The 20,528-nt window shown below is 40.7% G+C and overlaps 1 protein-coding gene and 1 long non-coding RNA gene across 19 annotated transcripts in view; one reads left to right on the top strand and one right to left on the bottom strand.

Moving 5' to 3' along the window:
- Positions 1-9,168: 9,168 nt before the first annotated feature.
- Positions 9,169-11,312, bottom strand: LOC110356803 (uncharacterized). The gene is made up of 2 exons (XR_010470451.1): positions 11,089-11,312; positions 9,169-10,828 (listed from the first exon to the last, which is right to left on the bottom strand). It is a non-coding gene; the product is annotated as an uncharacterized LOC110356803 (long non-coding RNA).
- Positions 11,313-11,372: 60 nt separating this feature from the next.
- PTPRM (protein tyrosine phosphatase receptor type M) overlaps positions 11,373-20,528 on the top strand; it is a 471,207-nt gene continuing 462,051 nt past the window's right edge. For 10 of the 18 annotated variants that reach the window (XM_065053179.1, XM_065053178.1, XM_065053173.1 and 7 more), the window contains exon 1: positions 11,373-11,890. In XM_065053179.1, the coding sequence (XP_064909251.1) occupies positions 11,818-11,890 (73 nt within the window). In that variant the 5' untranslated portion in view covers positions 11,373-11,817. The remainder of the gene's footprint in view (positions 11,891-20,528) is intronic. The other 8 variants (XM_013371756.3, XM_065053181.1, XM_021283697.2 and 5 more) reach the window with 3 other exon arrangements.

Here is a 20,528-nt window from a genome sequence, read left to right as displayed (position 1 = left end):
TGCTGCAGCATTTGTCATGTCACAGGCATTCCTAGGTTTTTGTCCCATGTTTGCTTTGTGGTTTTGCAGGGATTTCCTTCACATCCTGCAGCAAACTCAGCATGAGCACCACTGGGAACCAATTGTATGTGACTGAGTTCTAAAGTGCCCGTAGGACTGGTGTTATTCATGATAGGAGTTACTGTCCTAGGGACATTTATCCTGAGAGACACTCAAGAGGGATCAAAGGAGAAACATCTCTCCTGAAAGAAGCCCACTGTAGATAAAGGGCACACAGGAAAAGTCACACACTGACTTTCTCCAAATTACATGTCAGAAGATACTTTCTCTCTAGATAGAGGACAACAGATACTAGTCAGTAGGGAAAGTTTCTTCCTCTGTTCAAACCTGATGGAAATAAAAAACAAGGACTAATGAAAGTTTATCAAAATGGGAGATAGAAGGATAGTTTTTCAGGAGAGCCATCAGGGACCTACAGCATTAGTTAGGATATTTCCTAGTATTGTGGCAACAGACAGCTTGGTCTACTGCTTTCTGCAAGGTAAGAGAGATAATCTAAAGAGAGAATGCAGAAAGATATGACAGAGAGGCTAAAATAAATGTGTTCTATGGAAGGCATCAACAAAACCCATGGCTATTGGGCAATGAGCACAAAGATGTTTTGGAGGAATATTGCATCATCCATTGGCAAATGTCCATGGTACAGGTGACATCCGTAGGACAGAACCATGCCTTTTTGTGTGGATAACTGGGCAGCCTATTACTCCTTAAATTCTCATTTTGATATTGTTTGGCCAGACAATGCTGGTCATCTGCTTCAAGTAGCTTCTTAGTCACCAAATGTGGTAGCTCCCATAAGTCATTATGGTGAACTCACGGGGTTCAGGAGCCCTGTGTGTTCTCCACAGTATGAAGAGGCCAAATAGGTCTCAGCCTGTCCTTTCATCTCCATCTTTGCCTGAACTCTGCACAGCGAAATCAGTACAGACAATGGGGAGGACTCACAAGGTTTGCATGGTGCTTAATGTCCTGAAATGCAGCATAAATGTCAAGGGAGCTGAGCTGTTACTACTGATTTCACTGTGAATAGGATTTGATCAAATAGGAACAATACTACTGGTGAAAGTGTTGAGACAGAAAAATCAGGAACTGGCTTGTTCTCCTACTCGTGTGTTCGTCTACTAGTGTGATCCCACCTGGAGTCCTGAGTCCAGCTCTGGAGCCCTCAGTACAGGAAAGACATGGACCTGTTGGAGAGGGGCCAGAGGAGGCCACAAAAATGATCAGAGGGCTGGAACACCTCTCCTATGAGGATGGGTTGAGAGAGTTGGGGTTGTTCATCCTGGAGAAGAGAAGGCTCCGGGGAGACCTTATCGTGGCCTTTCAGTACATAAAGGGAGCCTATAAGAAAGATGGGGACAGACTTTTTATCAGGGCCTGCTGTGATAGGACAAGGCATGATGGTTTTAAACTAAAGGAGGGGAGATTCAGGCTACACATGAGGAAGAAATTTTTAATAGTGAGGGTGGTGAAACACTGGCCCAGGTTGCCTAGAGAGGTGGTAGATGCCCCATCCTTGGAGACATTCAAGGCCAGGCTGGATGGGGCTCTGAGCAACCAGATCTAGTTGAAGATGTCCCTGCTCATTGCAGGGGGGTTGGACTAGAAGACCTTTGAAAGTCCCTTCCAACCCAAACTATTGTATGATTCTATGAAAAGGCAAAGTATTCTGATTTCTCCTTTTGAATTTTTCCCAGTTACTCTATACCAGCGGCTGTGTATCCCTGATTTTGAGCCATTTTAGAGATTTTATAGAGAAGAGGTAGAAAAAGGCAGTTACTTCCAGTTCTGATATGGATTATTCCAAAGTGTTTGGTGCTCATAAGGGAGAAATTCTCATCTAGGAAATTTTTTACTCATACCTGCAATGCTTGTGGTCACAAGGGTTATTGTACATAATTCATACAATTATATCCTGAAAAGCTCTGACAATTCATTGTTGGGACCTGAACCTTTGAATTTAGCAGAGGTATAGCTCTGAAATGACATAAGCATTTTAATCTAGGTGATTTATAACTTGCTGGTGCTTGTTTTTTAGTAGCATTCTTTTAATGTATTTTCTTTGTTTGTACTGTAATAAAAATAAAGATTTGTGGTGAAAACTTATCGCCTCTGATTTAGCATTTGTCTCTCTGGAAACAGCATACCCTTAGTTTATAGCTTCAGACAATGACTGGTCAGTTCCTCAACATGAGAAAATATTCCTCAGCAATACTCATATCTGATCACTGCACAAGACAAGGGAGAAAACAGTCTCACTTGCCATAGAGATTCACCTTTTTGAGAGCTGTAACTAATATGATTAAGTAGATTTTTTTTTGTTGTTTTTTTGGTTTTTTGTTGTCTTTTTTTTTAAAATATAAGTAGTGGTTTTGCCCCCAAACACACCTGTAATTTGCATTAATACTGGTACAAGGGTAAAAAATCTTAAATCTACCACACTCCAGCTTTCCTGTGCACGGAATTCCCATTAACTTTAATCGAAGTTCTGCACAATAAGCAACAGCAGGATCAGCACTCATTTTGAAAAGCAAAGTAATATGTAATGATTCACCACATCTGCAAAGCCTTTCTGACTTTTATTTATCGTGCTTTTATTTTGACAATCATTCTTGTCTCATCAGAATGGTTATTTAAACTTGTGACAGGAATCCATTTCAGCATTATGTTTTAGCACATACATTTGTATCCATCGTAATTCTTAATTTATACTTAATAAAATAATTTAACAGTTAGTATAAAATCAATTATTAAATAATTGATTTTTTACCACAATAGTGCATGGAGCAGGAGAAGCAATAGTATTCATGGCCACAGCAAATTTCAAGTTATCGTTTCCTATGCCTTTGACAAAGCAATGGATAGTTGAATTCCTACTAATTTTATTATGTGTAACTCACTAAAATATTCCACTGCATGCAAATAAAGTAATTCTTTGAGTACGTTTCTGCACTTACTCTCTCCTGTGCTTGCAGCCCCTTTGTCTCCTCAGGGCCACACTATTTAAATAAGCTCCCATTATTTTCAGTGGATTGACTTGCTAAAGGGAAATATTTGTGTCCCTTCACTGGACATCTGCTGTTGGTATGAAAGCAATCAAGAGGAAAAAATGATGGTATGAAGCATATTTAACTTTCACGCCTCTTCATCATTCTGCACAAGCGAACACCAACAAGAATTCAATCACAAGTACATCAAAATATATTCCTCCCCTCTTTAAAAAAGCAGAAATATTTTAAAAAAAGAAAACAAAGAATCAGAAAAAAAATACCAAATAAGAGAAGTAGGTTTTACATGTGAACCTTTCAACTTTGTAGTTCCTCCCCTGGCTCACTGTTACCATTTTTCAAAAAAATATTCAAATCATTCCAAATACACAAATATGAAATAAATTCTATAAATGACTAACACAAACTGCACAATTCAGAGTTTTTTATCATCTTAACATATAATTTACTTATCAATACTTTTTAACACATTAAGATAAAAAACACAGGTGGTGGTGTGAGAGGTTGTACTTACACCTATGCTCATGTGCTGCCTTTTTGATAGATTCTGCATCACTGACTACGGTGTCTGCCTGCTCAGAATTGCCTCTGATGAGATGGTATCGCAGCATTTTGCAACAGTATAAATTGTTATTAAAGTAGACTTCGCAGGGGAAAAAAATCAATTTTTTTGTTGAAAGACAAGCACAAGATATAAAGTGCACTTCCATTCAAATACAACTGTAGGAAAAAAAGCCCACAACTTAATTTCATGTTCCAATAGTATCCAATCTAATAACATCTCATGCATCTCATAAAACAATTGCATCAAAGTAATAGTAGGAAGTTGTCAAGAGGTGCTGTTGACAACATGAATGCTACATTGCTAAATAAGAGTCAGTAATGAAGAGGCAGAAGGAACTCTAATTCCACCCATCAATGACTTTTTTGAGACCCATGAAGAGAAACAAAGAGGCTGCATATTTCACTTCTGCTTCATGAACTCCTAATTAGCTGCAAAAGAACTTTTGGCAAAACTTAATCTTATGCCAAGGCACAGGTACTATAATCTGATGCTAATTCAGCTACTGTTATCTGATGCTAATTCAGAGCTATGGAAGAGAAGTATATGTGAGTGAATAAACTCAAGAGAAGTCTACAGGCAGAAAGAAAACTAACCTTATACTGAATATGGCTTTTCAGTTGGGGTTTTTGCTTCCGTGTATTTTTGGTGGAATGAACCCAAGATGTCAGAAATATGTTCCCCTAACTGGAGACACCATCTGAAGGGCTCTCTCAGATATGATCAGTCAGTGTTAGCACTGATGGCATCAGATATTACTGTTCCATAAGTCCTCTGCCTTATATGAAGATGTGTGTTGAAAAACAACTTTGTCAAGTATTTCTAAGGATTATCGCTAAAGGGAATGTTCCATCTGATTGAAGCCTGCAGAGAAACCCACTCTGGAAAACAGTTTATCTATGGAGAGGGATGGACTAGCATATTTTTAGCAGAAAAAAGTATAATGCTACAGCTCTGCTGGTATAACTCAGTGTGTGTTCCTTCTATTATGTAATAAATGTTAATTTATTTTGGAACAATTATTCTGTCTTGGAAGACTGAGAAGTCAGCTTACTTCACAGTGCTTATCTCCTAAATTTTTATTCTTCTGGCCTCACTCCTTGACACAGTTGATTATAGAAGCACTGAATAGAAAGAATAGCAACTTGAAGTTCAAATGAGTAGGGAGAGGTAGAACAGTACAGAACTTTGAAGACAATGCAATTAAGCCTAAATTTGTAATAGAAAAGGATGTTAACCCAGATGAATGACAAGATCAAAGCAACGAGTGACAAAGATGATATTACAGTCTGTATTTGTACAGACTTTGAAGACTGAATATATGAATATTTGCAAGTATTTGCATTTGATCAACCCTGTGTTTCTGTTTCTTTCTGCTTCTGACCAATCCTATTCAGCCATACATAAATCTGAAGGTTATACACTCTTAGTTGGCATAAGTAGGTGTTTCTTTAACAGTATTCGGTATTTGAACTATCTTGCTCTCATCTCCTGTATGTACCTCCTGATAGTGTTGACAGAGACACAGCTGAGGACATACACATTTTGGGAGAAGCTAAGAACAAGTAGTAAAAGAAGAACAGTGAAGAGTTTTCTTCACAAGGTATGGTAAACTAGAAAAAAAAGTTAAAAGCCATGTAATATATTTGAAAATGCAAAGGTGGAAGCAAGATGGCTTTGAGTGCAGTAATAAGCCTTAATGGACCTGATCGGTCTCACCTGGGGCCTCTACCCACACCCTCTACCCAGTTCTCCCAGAAGCCCCATTTCAGTGCATCCTGAGGCCTTCAGGATCTACTTGAGCTATGCTGTAGTAATACTGGTCTCTATGTGTCTGGCCCTGTTCACCCAGGCCCCAACCCATGGGTTGACTTCTAGGCTTGATCTTGGACCTGTCTTATCACTGTAGACCTGCTTGGTGATCACCGAACAGGATCCTAGTCCTGACCTGTAGATTGTCCTCCTAGCATCATCTTGGACCTGCCTCATTACCTTGGTGGGGCTGGTGATGAGAACCCTGCTCCCTCTCCTGCTGGGAGGTCTTACTGCACTCAGCCCCTGGCTCCCCATCCTTTAGGAAGTAGCTGACCCATTCTGTTCCCTCACAGAAAGCTCAAGTTTGAAGAGTTCTCATTCCCACATATATTATACAGGAATAAAATATTTTTAAGAGTAGAGTTCAAAGCCACAATGGTTTTGTCTTTGTAGATTGTTAAATGCTATAGTTTTCTAATGAAATGCTGGTGACCAGAAGACAAGATGGGATTTGGCTTGAAGACATCAAAATGCCTCAAACACAACCTAGTATAAGGTATGTGTTTTTTCTTCTCCATACAAATCACGTGTGGGTAGAAGGAGACTGTTGATCATGGAATCAAAAATTTTGCTTCCAGCAGAAGAGACAGCATTGTATATAGAGTTAAATTTTTTATGAGTTTACATGCTTCTACCTGCCTAGGCAACATTCTGTCTTATCCATCTTATTATAGCAAAGTGTGAGATTATGAAATAGATGTTCTTCCACAATGCATCTGTCTGTTCTTGGGCTTGAACTAGCAGTAACCATCTCTGCACAGTGTCATTTGTTGCTCTTCATTTCCCCTTGACATTCAGATCTCAAACGTCCTTCCCTGTTTTCCTTGGATACTTCCGACCTTTTTCTCACTTGTATTTCAACAATTTCCAATTAAAGCTTGCTTCTCCGTAGTGTTTTAAATGTTGGTTTCTTTTTTATTTTTATTTTATTTTTTTAGTTTTCAAAGATCTGGATGTCTTTTCTCTCTCAAGTCCAAACTACGGCTTAATATCAAGGCCAGGAGTGGCCATGTAGCATTTCCTCACTTTATTCTTTTATTTGTTTACTTTTAACACTTGGAAACAAAACAGGACTTTGGTTTTTATTACCACCAAACTTCAGGGTGATCAAGTGAATAAGACAAGTTGTCCTTGGTACAAAACGGATCGTTATTGTTGCTTGCACAAATCATTAGTACCAGGAAAAAAAATAAATAAAGCAGGCGGTTGTATTACACATGACACCATCTGATAGGGAGCAGCCACAGTTGTGATTAGCGCAACTCAGTGCCAAATGAATGACCAGGGATCAGTTCCAGTGCCAGCAAGCCCTGGCAGCAATAAGCAAGGAAGATGATGAGCCTCTACTCAAGATGGAACAATTTGTATGCAGCAACTTTTGCAGCTGGTTTAGACTGACCTTAGATTCCAAGGATTTTTCTGTTCCTTGGAGGCAAGGAAAGACGGGGTATGGAGTGGACGTGATCTTTTAAGGACACTATTATAACCTCACCCTACACCTCAAAAAAAAAAGGGGGGGGGAAAGGGGGGCAACACCTGTCTTTGTTAAGAAATGCTAGAAGATTTATTCAGAACACTACATTCACCACTGAAATAGCTCTTCAGTAACAAATGAAACCTTTACAGCATCTGTGGGTACAGATATATTAAACTTTATGAAACAGAACATAATTGAGTATAATGCAATCAATAAATCCTGGCACATAGATAGACTTTTTCTTTTTGGAGCTTTTTACAATAAGTCAGGAGTGAAAAGGTTAAGAGTATCAGTAAAAATCTGGGTGACAACATAATGCTACCTAAAGATAAGTGAACATTGGCAAAGGATAAGATGTTATTCTGTACTGAAGAAGACTAACAAATGGAAAAAAACCTTTCAGGTTTGGCATATTCTCCCTCGACCTATAGAGATGATGTGATTTTTCTTGAGTGGTCCTCCTGACCAAGGATTGGCTCTGGAATTTCACTGTGGTAGAGAAGTAGCCTTGATAAAAAGAGAAAATTGGAATAATTGTCTGTCTTTCTTCTAACAAAGCATATCTTCCTTTTACTTATTAGCTGTACTTAACTAAGAAAATGTGCCCCTCTCCTGTGAAGAAAATTACTTTTTCATCCTATTTAAACAGTAGTGTCATTGAAAGATTCATGAAACTCGTCTGCCTGAGCTTTAGAACAAGATGGAATGAGCTAGTGAAGATGATACTGTCCAACTGCTTTATTGTGCAAAAAAATAGCTTTGAGCAGTGAGAGTCACGTTAACTGCTACTGATCCAAAAGATCAGGTGACAGCCAGTGGAGCCCAAATTCTTGGCCACTTAATCAGCATTGTCAGAGGTCAAAAAAAGGCAGGATGTTTGGCCCTTCCTCCAATATTTGAATACGAGTCTTCATGTTTCTATTTGTGCTGTAACATGAGCAGGAGAGCCTTCCTGCTTTGGATCATTATAGGAAGGATGACTTCATGCTATGGATTATGCAGGATGATGGCCTTGATGCCTTATGGAATTTGAGATGTGTTTACTTGTTATTGTGCCAGTAATACAGAAACAATGGCATTGTGAATATCATTAGCACCTTAAAGGAAAGTTAACAGCAAAATAGATAAACACAGCATATATGTAATTGTTAAGCATATACATACACTTATAAGAACTTTTCCTTGACATGGATCAAGTATTTCTGTTTCCACATTATGATAAGCATTAGGACCTCGAACCTTTCTAGCCAGTAATACAGTTCTTGATTAGTCTGGAATTGTCAAAAATCTTTTGTCAGAAGTAGCTCATAGATCTGGAATACTGGAAATGGATCTGCAAAATAATTATTAACAGGGAGAGGGCAGCTGAGCCAGTGAAGTTTGTGTAATAAAAACTGTAGTTATTCATAAAGTATCATCAGGTTGTTTAATTTTCTCCCAGTGGGATATATACAAATTCCACATTTAAAAATAAAAGAAAAACTTTACTATGTATCCTGTTTGTGAGCATTTGCTATGGATGTACATTAAAATCTAGAAAATAGTTATGACAAATTCCAGATTTCTTTTTCTCTCTATTTCACATTTTATTGTCTCATTCTTTGACTCGTTTCAGGAAGAGTGATTAAATTTGTGATATTTGTGATCTTCTATGTTCCTAAGCCTAGGTGATCCACTTAAAGAACAGATGCAAAGTATCTGTTTGTCAGTAAGAAACAATCAACAAAGTCTTTTTTTTCCTTGGCAGATGCTTCCAACCCCCTTTCCAGCCACAGCTTAGCCCTTAATGAACTCTCTTGAAGGCACTCTTGGAATCGAACCACTAGTGAACCTGTGGGTTTTGTCCAGTGTTTTCTTGATGCTCTAGTTTTTTTTGGGTTTTTTTTGGTAGTGTTTCTGAACTGTTTAAATACAGGCTCTGCTCCAGTACTAAAACACAACTAACAAATCCCAATCAGCCATGCATGACCTGTGTTTTCTTTTGTTCTTGTTGGTTTAGCTATTGCCCAGAACTTAACCCTTTCTTAGATTTACTGTAATTAAAGCAGAATGGTTACATCTTTGACACTCAAACACTTTACCCTTACTCCTACTACAACTGTGACCAAACACTCTTACGTTCCCTTCTGTAACCCATAGAACTTAGTGACTTCCTATTTCACCTTCACCAAGCTAACACCAGATAGCTGTGGATTTGGCGTGGAATTTTTTATGCCCTGTAACAAAGATGAAGTTGAGAGTTATGATTATGTCTGAATATGATAATTTATTGCACTGTGGTAGGATTGACATTGGCTGATCAGAAATACAATTTTATGTGTCTCTGGACATTGTGAACCTAGAGAGTTTATTAGCATAAGCATTGGTTTAACTGTTCATTTCTGGATTTTTAGTGACAGATCTACTAGAAGGCGCATTTTAAAGTTAAATTTACTGTAAGTTAAATTACTGATGAGAAGGTTTTTTGTTATCAGTTTTGTAGTTCCAAAGGTAGCACTTTCAAGACTAGCTATAGTTTCTAATTTTTAGAAGCTATAACTGCAGCATTTAAAGTACAGGAAATTTGGATAAATTATGAGACCAGGAAAAAAAATGTAAAATAAAATTTAAAAAAAAATAGAATTTGTATTGCAACATAAGCCTAGCTTACCAAGGCTTTGGGGAACTAAGAACTTTTTTCGAGAAGGCTGGGAATTTCCAGACAAGTAACAGACGAAGAGAGTGATCACAATTCAAAATAAAAAGTCTGACGTCAAGAAACACAACAATTAATGCTGTTCTGCCCCCTTGCGTTAACTTTTGAGGTAGCTGCCTTACCCCCACACATCTAAAAGTTCATGTCCCTTCATGAAGATTGCATCACATAAAAAAACGCACCACAAAAAGATAATAGAACAGTGTCCTGACAACAGCACGGTTGGGCGATCACTGGAAATGATACAGCTGTGTGCCTAACTTTGACGATGATGTATTATAGGTAAAAATAATCCAAAATGTGCACAAATCATTGACATGTTGCAACTCACACTTCCATGGGGGGGATGGGTGAAGACTTGATTGAAACGAGGGTCTAGCCAACTGAGTAGCATAGAAAACAGAGGATCTGTGCTGGGAAAAAATGAGAACCTAGAACCTGAGCTCATATATTCGAGTTTGCCAGCTCAAACCCTTAATTGCAGTGTTATCTAGATTCTTGTTTTTACCGTTTTATTTGTAACCCACTGGGAATAAGTATGCATTAAAGTTGGCCACGCTTTCACTTGAAATAAAAAGAAAGCTTTAATTGAAAGTGATAGCCAACAAAAATACTTCCACCACCACAAGTCTAATTTAGAAAGAACTGGTTTAAAACCAACAAACACATCCTCGCAGTGTCTTGGACACCAGGAGCCCAAGCCCCAAAGACAAAAAGATCATCAAGCAGCTGTATTTCATATGTGACATAGAGATAAATGCCAGAAGTCACAGACTGCTAATAACCAAAGGTAAATGTTATTTTAACGTGATTTTACTTCCATCATTCACTACCTAATCCTGCCAGTTCATGACGTCATTCTTCACCCACTGGAATAAAAGCTGCGACCCTGCTTTGAGCGGGACTGGCGATGCCCAGCGCTCCCTGACCCCCTCCCGCGCTCCCCAGCCGCCCCGAAACGCTCCAGAGTGGCGAGGGGTGCCTGGAGCTGAGGGCTGGGCAAGGCGCTCCAGTTGTATTAGCAAGCACACGAATGAGAAGCAATTTATTTACAACACGGTGCCGCTCGTCGCCAGCCCGCAGAAATCCATTTACATCTTAATTTCCTTTTAGTATCATCAGCCTTTCGCTGTGAGGGCAGGGCTCCCAGGCTTTTCGCGGCGGATTGAGTTGTGGCCTCGAACTAGTTCTTCCGACAGACTCCAGCTTGCCTGTAAAAAACAAAACGATTATGAAAAGCCAGCGCTTTCCCTCTCTCTTGTATTTATCCTTCCCCGTCCCGGTGCCGCGGAGCAGCGCCAGGGCGGGGGGCGGGGGCGCGGGGAGAGCCGGGCGGCTGCCCCGGGGCAGGGCTGCTAGGGGCGGCGACAGCCGCTCCTGCTGGGCCCCGTACCGGGGGGACAGGTAGCCAAGGCGGCCCCAAATTCCCGCGCCTGCGGCTCTCGCCGGGACCGGCCTGCGACAAAGTTACCGAGCCGCTTGGTTGAGATTTTTCTTTTATCTTGGTTTCCCCTTCTCTCCCCCGCTGTCCGGGAACTTTCGACATCGTCCTGCCAGGCACGCAGCCACCTCCTCTGCAAACAAAACCGCTGTCGGGTCAGAGACGGGGCAGTGGGAGGGAGGCGGGAGGCAGACTCCAGCGCTCCGGCTCCGCAGGCACGGCCGTACGCGGAGCGCTGTGCGCGCCCCGCCGCTGCCGGCCCGCGCCGCCTCGCCCTCTAGCGGGGGAGAGCGGCGGCGCCGGCGGCTGGGCGTGACTTTCCGCGCTCCCTTTAGCCTGCCTGCCTGCCGGGGGGGACCGCGAGTCAGTCAGGGAGCCGAGCTAAACCGGGACTAACGGCGGCGCCAGGCGAAGAGAATCCGGGATTAAGGGTGTCCCGTCCCCACCCCCGAGTACCGGGGGAGGCGGAAGGCGTGGGGCGTCCGAGCGGGAAGGCGGTGCGGACCCTGGGGCGAGGGCAGCGGTGCGGCCGGAGGAAGGCAGGCAGCCAGCCCCCGGACACTTCGCACCCCTCTTTCCTTGCCTCTAGAAGCTAAGAGAAGGCGAGGACGGGAAAACAGCCTGCGGGGCACCAAGTGGGGGAGTCCGGCTCCCCCCTCCCTGTCTGCCCCACTGACTGGAGGGGGGCGAGAGGGGCACCTCCTACTTTGGCAAACACTTTGGCACTTTGCTGGATCCGGAGCAGGAAGGGGTGGAAATATGGGGAAAGTTGGAACTTGCCTGGTTACTTTGGCCGGACTTTTGCTGGCAGCGGGAGCGCAGACGTTCACAGGTAAGGAGTCGCCTCGCCTGCCCCGGGGTCGGGCAGCCCTCGCGCGGGCGGAGGCGGCGGAGGGGAAGGGCTGCGATTTCGGAGTCGGTTGGGTTTTGGTTTAGATTATTTTATTTTTTTCTCTCCCCGTCCCTCTGGCGGGGCTGACACTTGGGAGCCGGTGCGTACATGGTGTGTGGGGGGGAAAGTGTCCGGAGGAGGCGGCAGCGGTGCCGGGATGCCCTTGGGTTTTTGCCTCTGTGCCCCGACGGGCGCTGAGGCGAAGGGCGAGCGGCTGGCGGGGCTCGGGCAGCCGGAGGGCAGGGCTGGACGGACGGGCGGGCGTGACTCGGCTTCCCTCCGGCGTTTCTCCGCCGTCGACTTCCCGAAAGTTTCCCTCTGCCCCGGCGCGGGAGGCGGAGGGGCGAGGTGAGCCGCCGCCGGGGCCCCGGGGCCGGAGCTGGCGACGGGGGAAGGAGAACTTGCGGTGCGCCCCGGAGGGTCTCCCGCCGCCCTGTCCGCCGGTTCCTTATCGCTCGCCCCCGGAGCTCCCCGTGTTTCGCGCTGCCCGTAGGTGCGGCTGTGAGATGCTGGCAGAGCCGGAGGTAAAGCCTTGGCCCCTCGTTTTCTGCAGCCCCCCAAAATCCTCACCTGGGAGGGCAGGGCAGAGGCTGCCTGCGTCTGCGGGGTGTCAGGGTTCTCATCCCATGAAGAAGTGCTCCATCAGCGGCCTTTCTCTGTTCCCTGAAGTCCTAGAGCTGCGTATGGTTATCTTGGTCGCCAGTCCTCTGCCTGCACCCCTGTCCTATTTATATGTTGAAGAAACCCATAATTTTAGACAGAAATTTGGGTTGTGAAATAGTTCTGCGTGCTTCACTGTGAAGAGTAACTTCACTTTTTTTTTGTTTGTTTGTTTTGTTCCTAACATGAAGTTAGTGCAACTGAAAGGCACGTTAAATTGAAGACATCTGGTCTTCAGTTCATGCAAAGTGTGTTTTGATCTGGTGGGAAGCAATAGTTTTGACTTTCCTTGTTGCTCAGGCTGCAGAATAGTTTATATTGTGTATATTACACGTTACTTCTATGCAGCACTGTAGCTAAAGCAAGTTTTATGGATAGGAATTGGTGGTCTGTTTTTAAACTTTTTTAAAATGAAAAAATTCTGGTTTTACATTAGGTTTCAGGGACTTTTTGTATATGCAGCTGCGTTTCCCCTAATTTCTCGCCAGCATTTTTGTTGCAGATGAGACAGAAGATCCCTGAGCAGAAAAATGTTTTGTACTGAGGTGATATATAACAATGATGAAATCTTTTCCATACAGTCATGTTAGGATGAAGCTATGCTCTGTAGTGAATTATGGAGCTGAACTCATGTATATTAGTCCTATAACTCATTAATATTGGAAGTCTAGTGTCCAGACTTCAGTGAGAGCTCTCGCTTTGTTAAGATAAATCCACAACTCATTGCTGACCTGGGCGAACTGTCTTACTTCTTGCCTAAAGTTAAGCTGGGGCAACTCTTATTCTCCTGGATGTTTAAATGATGCGTGTGTGCGATATGCTGATACTCTTATTAGGGACAACATTTGAGTGCTGTTCATGTTGCTGAAGAACAATCCCACATTAGTGTTAAATTTGTATCTGTTGTATTCATTTCCATTGCTGCACGCTGTGGGAAGAGCTGCAATATAAAACACAAACAGTTCAGAAATGATCTATGCAGACTGTTATTCAAAAGGTGTGATTCCAACCCTTCCCAAGTCCAGAATAACAGAGGCTGCAATTTACACACTTCAGTGAAATTGCAAAGAATGTCACGGGATGCAGAATCTGTCCGGCTTTCACCCTGTGTATGCATATGTGCATGTATGTTAAATATTGATTGTAAAGATTATTTATGAAGATGTGCCTACAGACTTTTTTTAATATTGATTCTGGGCACTCGGAACAAAATAATGAAATTTCCGTTTTTGTACTTCACCATTTGAAGTGTGTGCCTAGGAGTCATTTTTGCTTGAGGGAAAAAATTGCTGTTGCTTTTGTTAAAAGCTTGATGCATCCGTTTCACAGAAATTAGCTTACAGAAAAATCTGTCCTTGAGTTGGATAGTTATCTTTTGTAATAGCTGTTCCTTGTTGCAGATGGGAGTTCTATGACTAACTAACCTATAAAAAGTTTAAAAACAAACAAAGGAGAAAGAAACAAAACCAACTCCACACATGTTCTGAGCAAAGAATAGCAGTGGGTGAGTTAGGTAATCTTTGGCTTTTATAGTTCTATTTTTATTTTTACCCTTTTCTAAAATGACTGATTGGTTCTAACATGGGTTCTAACATTATCATCAGCTATTGTTTTATTTGAGTGTCTTATTTAGAAAATAATCTTACTGAAAGATCAGATCTTGGCTTTTTAAGGCCTGGAAGCTTTCAAGTAATCTTTTGAAAGCAGCTTAACAGTTAATAACAATGAGATTTTTCTCCGAGTCCTTAACTACAGAATCTAAAATTCAGGATTCATCAGTTCAAGAAGCAAATGGTTTCCAGAATTTGAATTTAAGCTGTTTTTTGTTTATAATTTTAACATAAATGTTATTAAGTGGGCACATGCAAACACTGGATGCTGCCATTACAGAAGTTCCTGAAACGAGGTGTTCCTGCCCTACGAAATGCCACCTGACTCCACCGCGTTCCTTCTTCCATCTCCATGGTAGATCATTCAGGCCAGGGAAAGCAATCTGCTCCTGTAAGGGATTTAGGTCAAACATAGAAATGTGGAGAGTTAGAAAAGGCATTTTAAGTTTTAGTTTTTCTCTGAGAAGGGATGAAACCTATTGCGGTGAAAGAGATGTGTGTGGATGGACGGACTGACTAAAAGTGCTTGTAGGAAGCCATTTGTAGGGAGCTTTGCACCCAGACTAGTGGCAATTATGAGAAGAACAGGAGGAAAAGTGCTGTACAAAAATTGAAAATTACTCTTCTAGTGACTAGTAAAGGTTTTATACAGAGAATACGAGTCCTCAAGCTACTTCATAGACTAAAAATACAAAAACTTGCGTTCTGAATATGTGTTGTGCCTTGTATTCATCTATTTAATTTTTGGATGTAGGCACGCTAAAAACAAGAATTGCGTTTTCCAAAAACAGATGTAAGGAAGAAGTTTGACATGCTGAAGTTGAAACTTACTGTGATGATGTTGATGTTTGGCGACTGCAGAGAGGGAAGATGAAAGAAAGAATATAGGTTAAGTCTTCATAGGTCCTATCAAAGCTGAAATGAAGCTCCTGGCAATCAGAGCAATGTATAGAAAATAAAAAGTTTCTGGTATAATTAACTGTGTTAAAGAGATTTCTCAGAGTATTCAGGATCTTTGTTTGGAAGCCTTTAATAGCTGTTCTTATCATTTTACCAGCAAGGAGCTCCAAGTGTGGTTATATCTCATTTTAACATATTCTGCTTTTGCACGTATTGCTCATCCCACCTGCTTTCCCTCCTCTCCTCCCATCCATAAAGTCCATATTCCTGCACATATACCTGTGAAACTGCAGCTGTATTAGTGGCTGACACAGCTGTCAGATTATCAACAAAACTATTCCAGTTAAAGTTCATAGCATGGACTAGGCCTTGTTAAAGAGTGAGAGCTGTGAGGGAATATTCTCAAACCAAACTTCTTGCTGTCAAGTGGTCAGGTGAATGACTTGTGTTTTACGCCTGAGAGTATTCATATTTAGAATAGTCCAGGAAAATAATGGAAGCATGTTGAAGAATCAGCTTCTAGGTATGTCTTTTTAAGAAAAAAAAATTGACAGTTAGATGCAATAAAGCTTATGTTCCCCTGTAAACTGGCATGTACTTCAGAATGCTTCAGGTGAAATTGAGAGTCTGGGCTTTCGAAGTGGCACAGTTTGCCAAAAAAGAAACTGTGTGGTGGGTATGTGGGTTGAATTTTTAAATTTATTTTATTTAGCTATTCTGGCCTTGCTCTGGTGTGAAAAGTTAGTAATGAAACCTCATCAGAAATTAAAAATAAATCCTACAAAAATATTGCAAGGGTGTATTAACACGGGGCGGGGGGGAGTGGGAAAAATCCTGTGATGTTTACTTGGTCTCACGATTTAGCAGTCATCAGAATCCATGAGGAAAACAAATCACAGTGTCCTGAAACAATATAGCGGCATGTAATTTATGAAAAAAATAATATATTTAGTGCTCATAGAAGTTGCTAGATTGACAGATAGAGAGACCAAATCCTCAGGCAAATCATAAAACATGTTAGGATGGAGCAAGTAAGCTTCTGAACTCCGCCTGGCTAATGTCATCTGGATCCGACCTGAAAAAATGTGGAGGATGTTTATTTTTGATGTGCGCTCACTCGTACACACAGACGGCCAGCGAACGTGTCAAACAGCCCAGTTGCAAGTGGCCAGGTCAGTTTTACACATCACTGCTGAGATGATCAGTTCAGTTTGCGTTGTCGGATCCAGCAAGGGGAAGATGAGAAGAGTGGACTTGATAGCCCCGTGATATTGGGGGGTCAGAACCTGGGAACTGGTCCTGTGTTTCACATGTTGCAGCTTTATGCTAAAGGCAGAGCCTTTTTGGGAGGGTGTTTAAAGCTTGTTAGTATCACTGTCACACACGTATTTGTGGTCACTACATCACTAGGTTTTAAAGGTGTTTCCACAGAAAATGACGGGCACTTTGGAGCCTTTCAGCTTACACGTACGGCACTTATGTAAAGAAATAGTTCTGAAAATTTTCCCAGGTACAAATGGTTTGTTGATTGATGTCTGAAGGCTGATGAATTATCTTACATCTGCTCAGTTTCTCTAGGAAAACCTGAGAGTGCTCTTAATTTCATTTGATTGTTTCATTTGATTTTGCTGATAACTTCCAGATTCGTATTTCTGATTTGATATGTAATGTTATCAACATATTAAAAAGGATTTCAGGAAAACAAAACCAGTTTGTAGCATGTGGTCATATGTTTATAAAGAAAGAAAAAAAGGCAATAAATTTTCCTGTCTCGCTTTATTCACCCCACAACGTTCACATACTTGCAGATTTTTTGCAGCGTCTTCATGAGTTCTGCCTGCTGTGATCTGCTGCTGATCACTAGGTGTAGCTGCATCTCTAAATCCACTAACTCTAAGCCGGGCTTTTTTGAGAGTGTAGGTGTGTTTGGAGCTGGGGAGGTGTGAAAATATATGATGGATTTTTGTGACCTAGAGAAATTTAATCTATTGGTGGCTTGTTTGCACCGGTTTGATTATAATACAAATGAACTTTTGATTACTTTGAAAAAGGCTGATTTCAGTATCAGTGTTAGTATTCAAGAGAAGGATGAACGAATGCTCTAATACAATAAAAATACATAATAAAGTGCATGAAATTACAAAGAAGTTATTAATACTTTCCTACTGTTTTAAATGCAAGCGTAATTGCTATAGAGATCAGATAAGGCCATATCTTAACCATCTTGATTGATCCTTGTCTTAAATAAAAACTAAGTGTATGTCTTCTTAGAACCTATTAAGAAGCTTTCTATTCCATTCAAAATAAGTATTTTTAGAAATGATGTTACTGTCAGCGGAATTCTGCACTGATTTTGGAATAATGTGTTGTTTTGGTTTTTAAGCCATGTGACTTACGTTAATGTTACGAGGAGGTACAGATGCTAAGTCTCCCATATATGCTTTAAAAATGAAGGAAAGATATTTTTGTGCCCAGATTTCTGAGAATAATAGCAGTAAAAGTAAAGGTGTATTTATGCCTCTAAAAAATATGCCCAGGAGCTGCAGGGAATGGGAAAATATCTGAGGCAGAAGCATCTGACTCCACAGTGACCCTTTGCCACATAAGGAGCAACAGTAGGAAATAAAGTAATGACCACGTTTGTTCGGACAAACCAGGGCAGTATCAGCAGGGAAGAGTTCTGAAAACAGGTTAGAATGAGGGTGTTTGGGGGGAAAGGTGGGAAGGCAGGCATAACTATCATTTTCTGGAAGTGTAAGAGATGAACCTTGCTGGAAGAGATGTTCTAGAAAAAAAGCTAAAGTCCTAAAGGAGCTTAATTACATATGGAAAACATAAATGGGCTTATGATTATTCACATGTCCTTATTTTTGTCATCTTAGTTTTGAATATGTTTATCTTTAATAATATATTCAAGGCTCGAATGTGTCTTCTGACAGCTTTACATAGCAATAGTTGATTATCCTTACACATATGATCAAGTGTAATGACGTTAATTGGTTTTAATTTTTTTTCTGTGGAATGGTGTAAAACCAACATTTTGCTTGGTTATGAGTATGTTTTGGTCCTCTCCCCAACCCCAATCTGCCCTGATTTAGAGAGCAGTAATTTTTGGTTACAGTAGGGTTTTTTGAGGGGTAGATTGGCTAGTTTTTTTCCCCCTCTTCTTTTTTGTGTTTGTGTTGTTTTTGTTCTTTCTTTAATCTTCTTCAGTGTTAAGCTATTATAAATATCTTTTACACACTGTTTTGTTAATCATAAGAAATTATTTTGCTCTGGAATAAGTAACAGCTAATTACTTTAACTCTTCATCTTCTAGTAGAATGAAATAGAGCATCACATGTTTGTATTGAAGCAGGGTAGGTTTGTTTGGTGGGTTTTGTTTGTTTGTTTGTTTTTTAGGTTTATGGCACAGTTATTTTGGGGAAGTTTTCAGAAGGATTGTGCTTTATTGCCTTGAATCCTGTTGCCTTTTCTATCCCTAACTCTAAAATCATATCTTGTTTAGACTTCTAATTTTTGCAGCTAACGTGACAGATAAAATACTTTTGTCTGCAGCCCTTTGTTTTAATTGTGTAGTGCATAAAGGCAGGCTGATTAGATGAAAAAACTGTTTAGTTGTGCTGATGAGATTCTAACATAAGATTGAGGAGGATATTATAGGAGTTCCTTTGCACCTTCAGGTGAATGGATAGTAGACCAATAATGACTTGAGATTTTCATAATGAAGTTGTTCTTACAGGTAAATGAATAGAGGGCCTTTTCACTTTTGGTTTTCTGGGTGAATATAGACTAGATGGAGTAATTTCCATCCATGACCTGTTCACTTTTATACTTGTATATATACTTGTAATCTATGCACTAGTTTGTATGTCTGTGTCTTAAGAAGTTGAGTTATTACCTCCCAGCAGACTTCAGCATTTTTTATGGTATACTCATATCAGAGGTGGTTGCAGGGGAGGTGTATTTTTTTTCCCCTCTCAATCTGTTCCCTCTAAGGTCAAACAGTTCCTTGTTTTGGGAACTGATGTTTAGTAATTCTACTATGGCTCATACAGTAATTTATGACCAAAAGGTGGTCATCTACATGCACATCTTGAAGTTTTGGTTATCAAGTCTACATAGTTTCTGAGGGTATGTAGACAAAAAAGAATATTACCAGGTTATATCCCAAGCAGAGGCTGAGGTTTCCTCAAGGGTTTCCCATTGTCCTCTACATGCATAGAAGCTCCCGTTCATCTCACTTGTGCTTTTTTCACGTTTGTGGCTTTTGACTGCTTTAGCAAACAGTTCAGGCAACAGTTGAAAACAAATACGAAAGTCAGTCGCCATCTCAGTGAACTGTGTGAGGCCCCAGATCAGATGTAACAACTCTAGTTGTTTGGTAGAGTTGCTCTCTTTTCTTATGTGATTGGTATATTTGTTTTGTTTGGGGAAAAAAAAAACAAATCAAAACATTATTACCTGTTCCTTCTTCCATCCTTCTATTAAATAAAATTGCTGTGAGAAGTCTGACATTTCCCAACAACTCTATGGCCTGTTCAAAGTGTGCTCCCAGTCTTGGTAGAAAATTGCGAGGAAATGTATTTGTTTCAGGGTTTGACACTGTTTGCAAGTCTGTATAGGAATATATATAATTTGTTATAGTCACTCTGATGTTTTGATCAGCCAGTATAATTCAGGATCAACAATGTTCTGATGATTACAATTTTTAGAAGTTATTACTACTTTGATAGTGTTAGATCTCTTTTACTTAACTGTTCTAAGACACGTCATAATCTTAATGAGGAAATTATCTCTCAGTGGAACTTTCTGAACCTGGAGATTTTTCACATTCCGCGTTGGGATGACGTAGCCTGACATGAATCATACCACTGGTGCACAGCATGAAAAAGACAGATATATATTTTATCTCCTGTTGTGATCATCAGTTGCTCTGTGATCGGAACTCCTGCGTAGGTATGGGAGACCCAGATTTAGGTCTGTGATCTGGCATTCGACGGTGGCATGGGTGAGGATCTTCATGATCAGGCTTTTCTGTTCTTTTCATGGACTTTTTTTGTTTAGTTTTGACTAGTAGGATTATTTTTTTTTTCTTTTTTTTTACGTTTGAGAAATTCGCTAAATTTCCATTACAAAATAAAAGGGGTAAAAAAGGTGACAATTCAGAACATCCCAACATATTTAGAGAAAATCTACGGTAGTTACTTGTCACCAGCTGTAACTGCAGTTTTCCCTAGAAACTGCACAATGTGCTTAAATACTGTCACATGTTTAGGAGATAGAGACAATTGTGGACATTTCCAAGAGCCATGGGATAGTTCTTCTGTTAATGACTGAGAAGTCCTATAGCCTTTCTTCCTTTAATGTTACCTTTTCTGAATTCTGCAGAGTTGATGAAGATTGTT

The sequence above is a fragment of the Columba livia genome, chromosome 2, assembly GCF_036013475.1.
Source record: "Columba livia isolate bColLiv1 breed racing homer chromosome 2, bColLiv1.pat.W.v2, whole genome shotgun sequence".
In the NCBI taxonomy this organism is placed as follows: domain Eukaryota; kingdom Metazoa; phylum Chordata; class Aves; order Columbiformes; family Columbidae; genus Columba; species Columba livia.
Note: the sequence above shows the minus strand (reverse complement) of the source record. Positions and strands in the feature narration are given on the sequence as shown.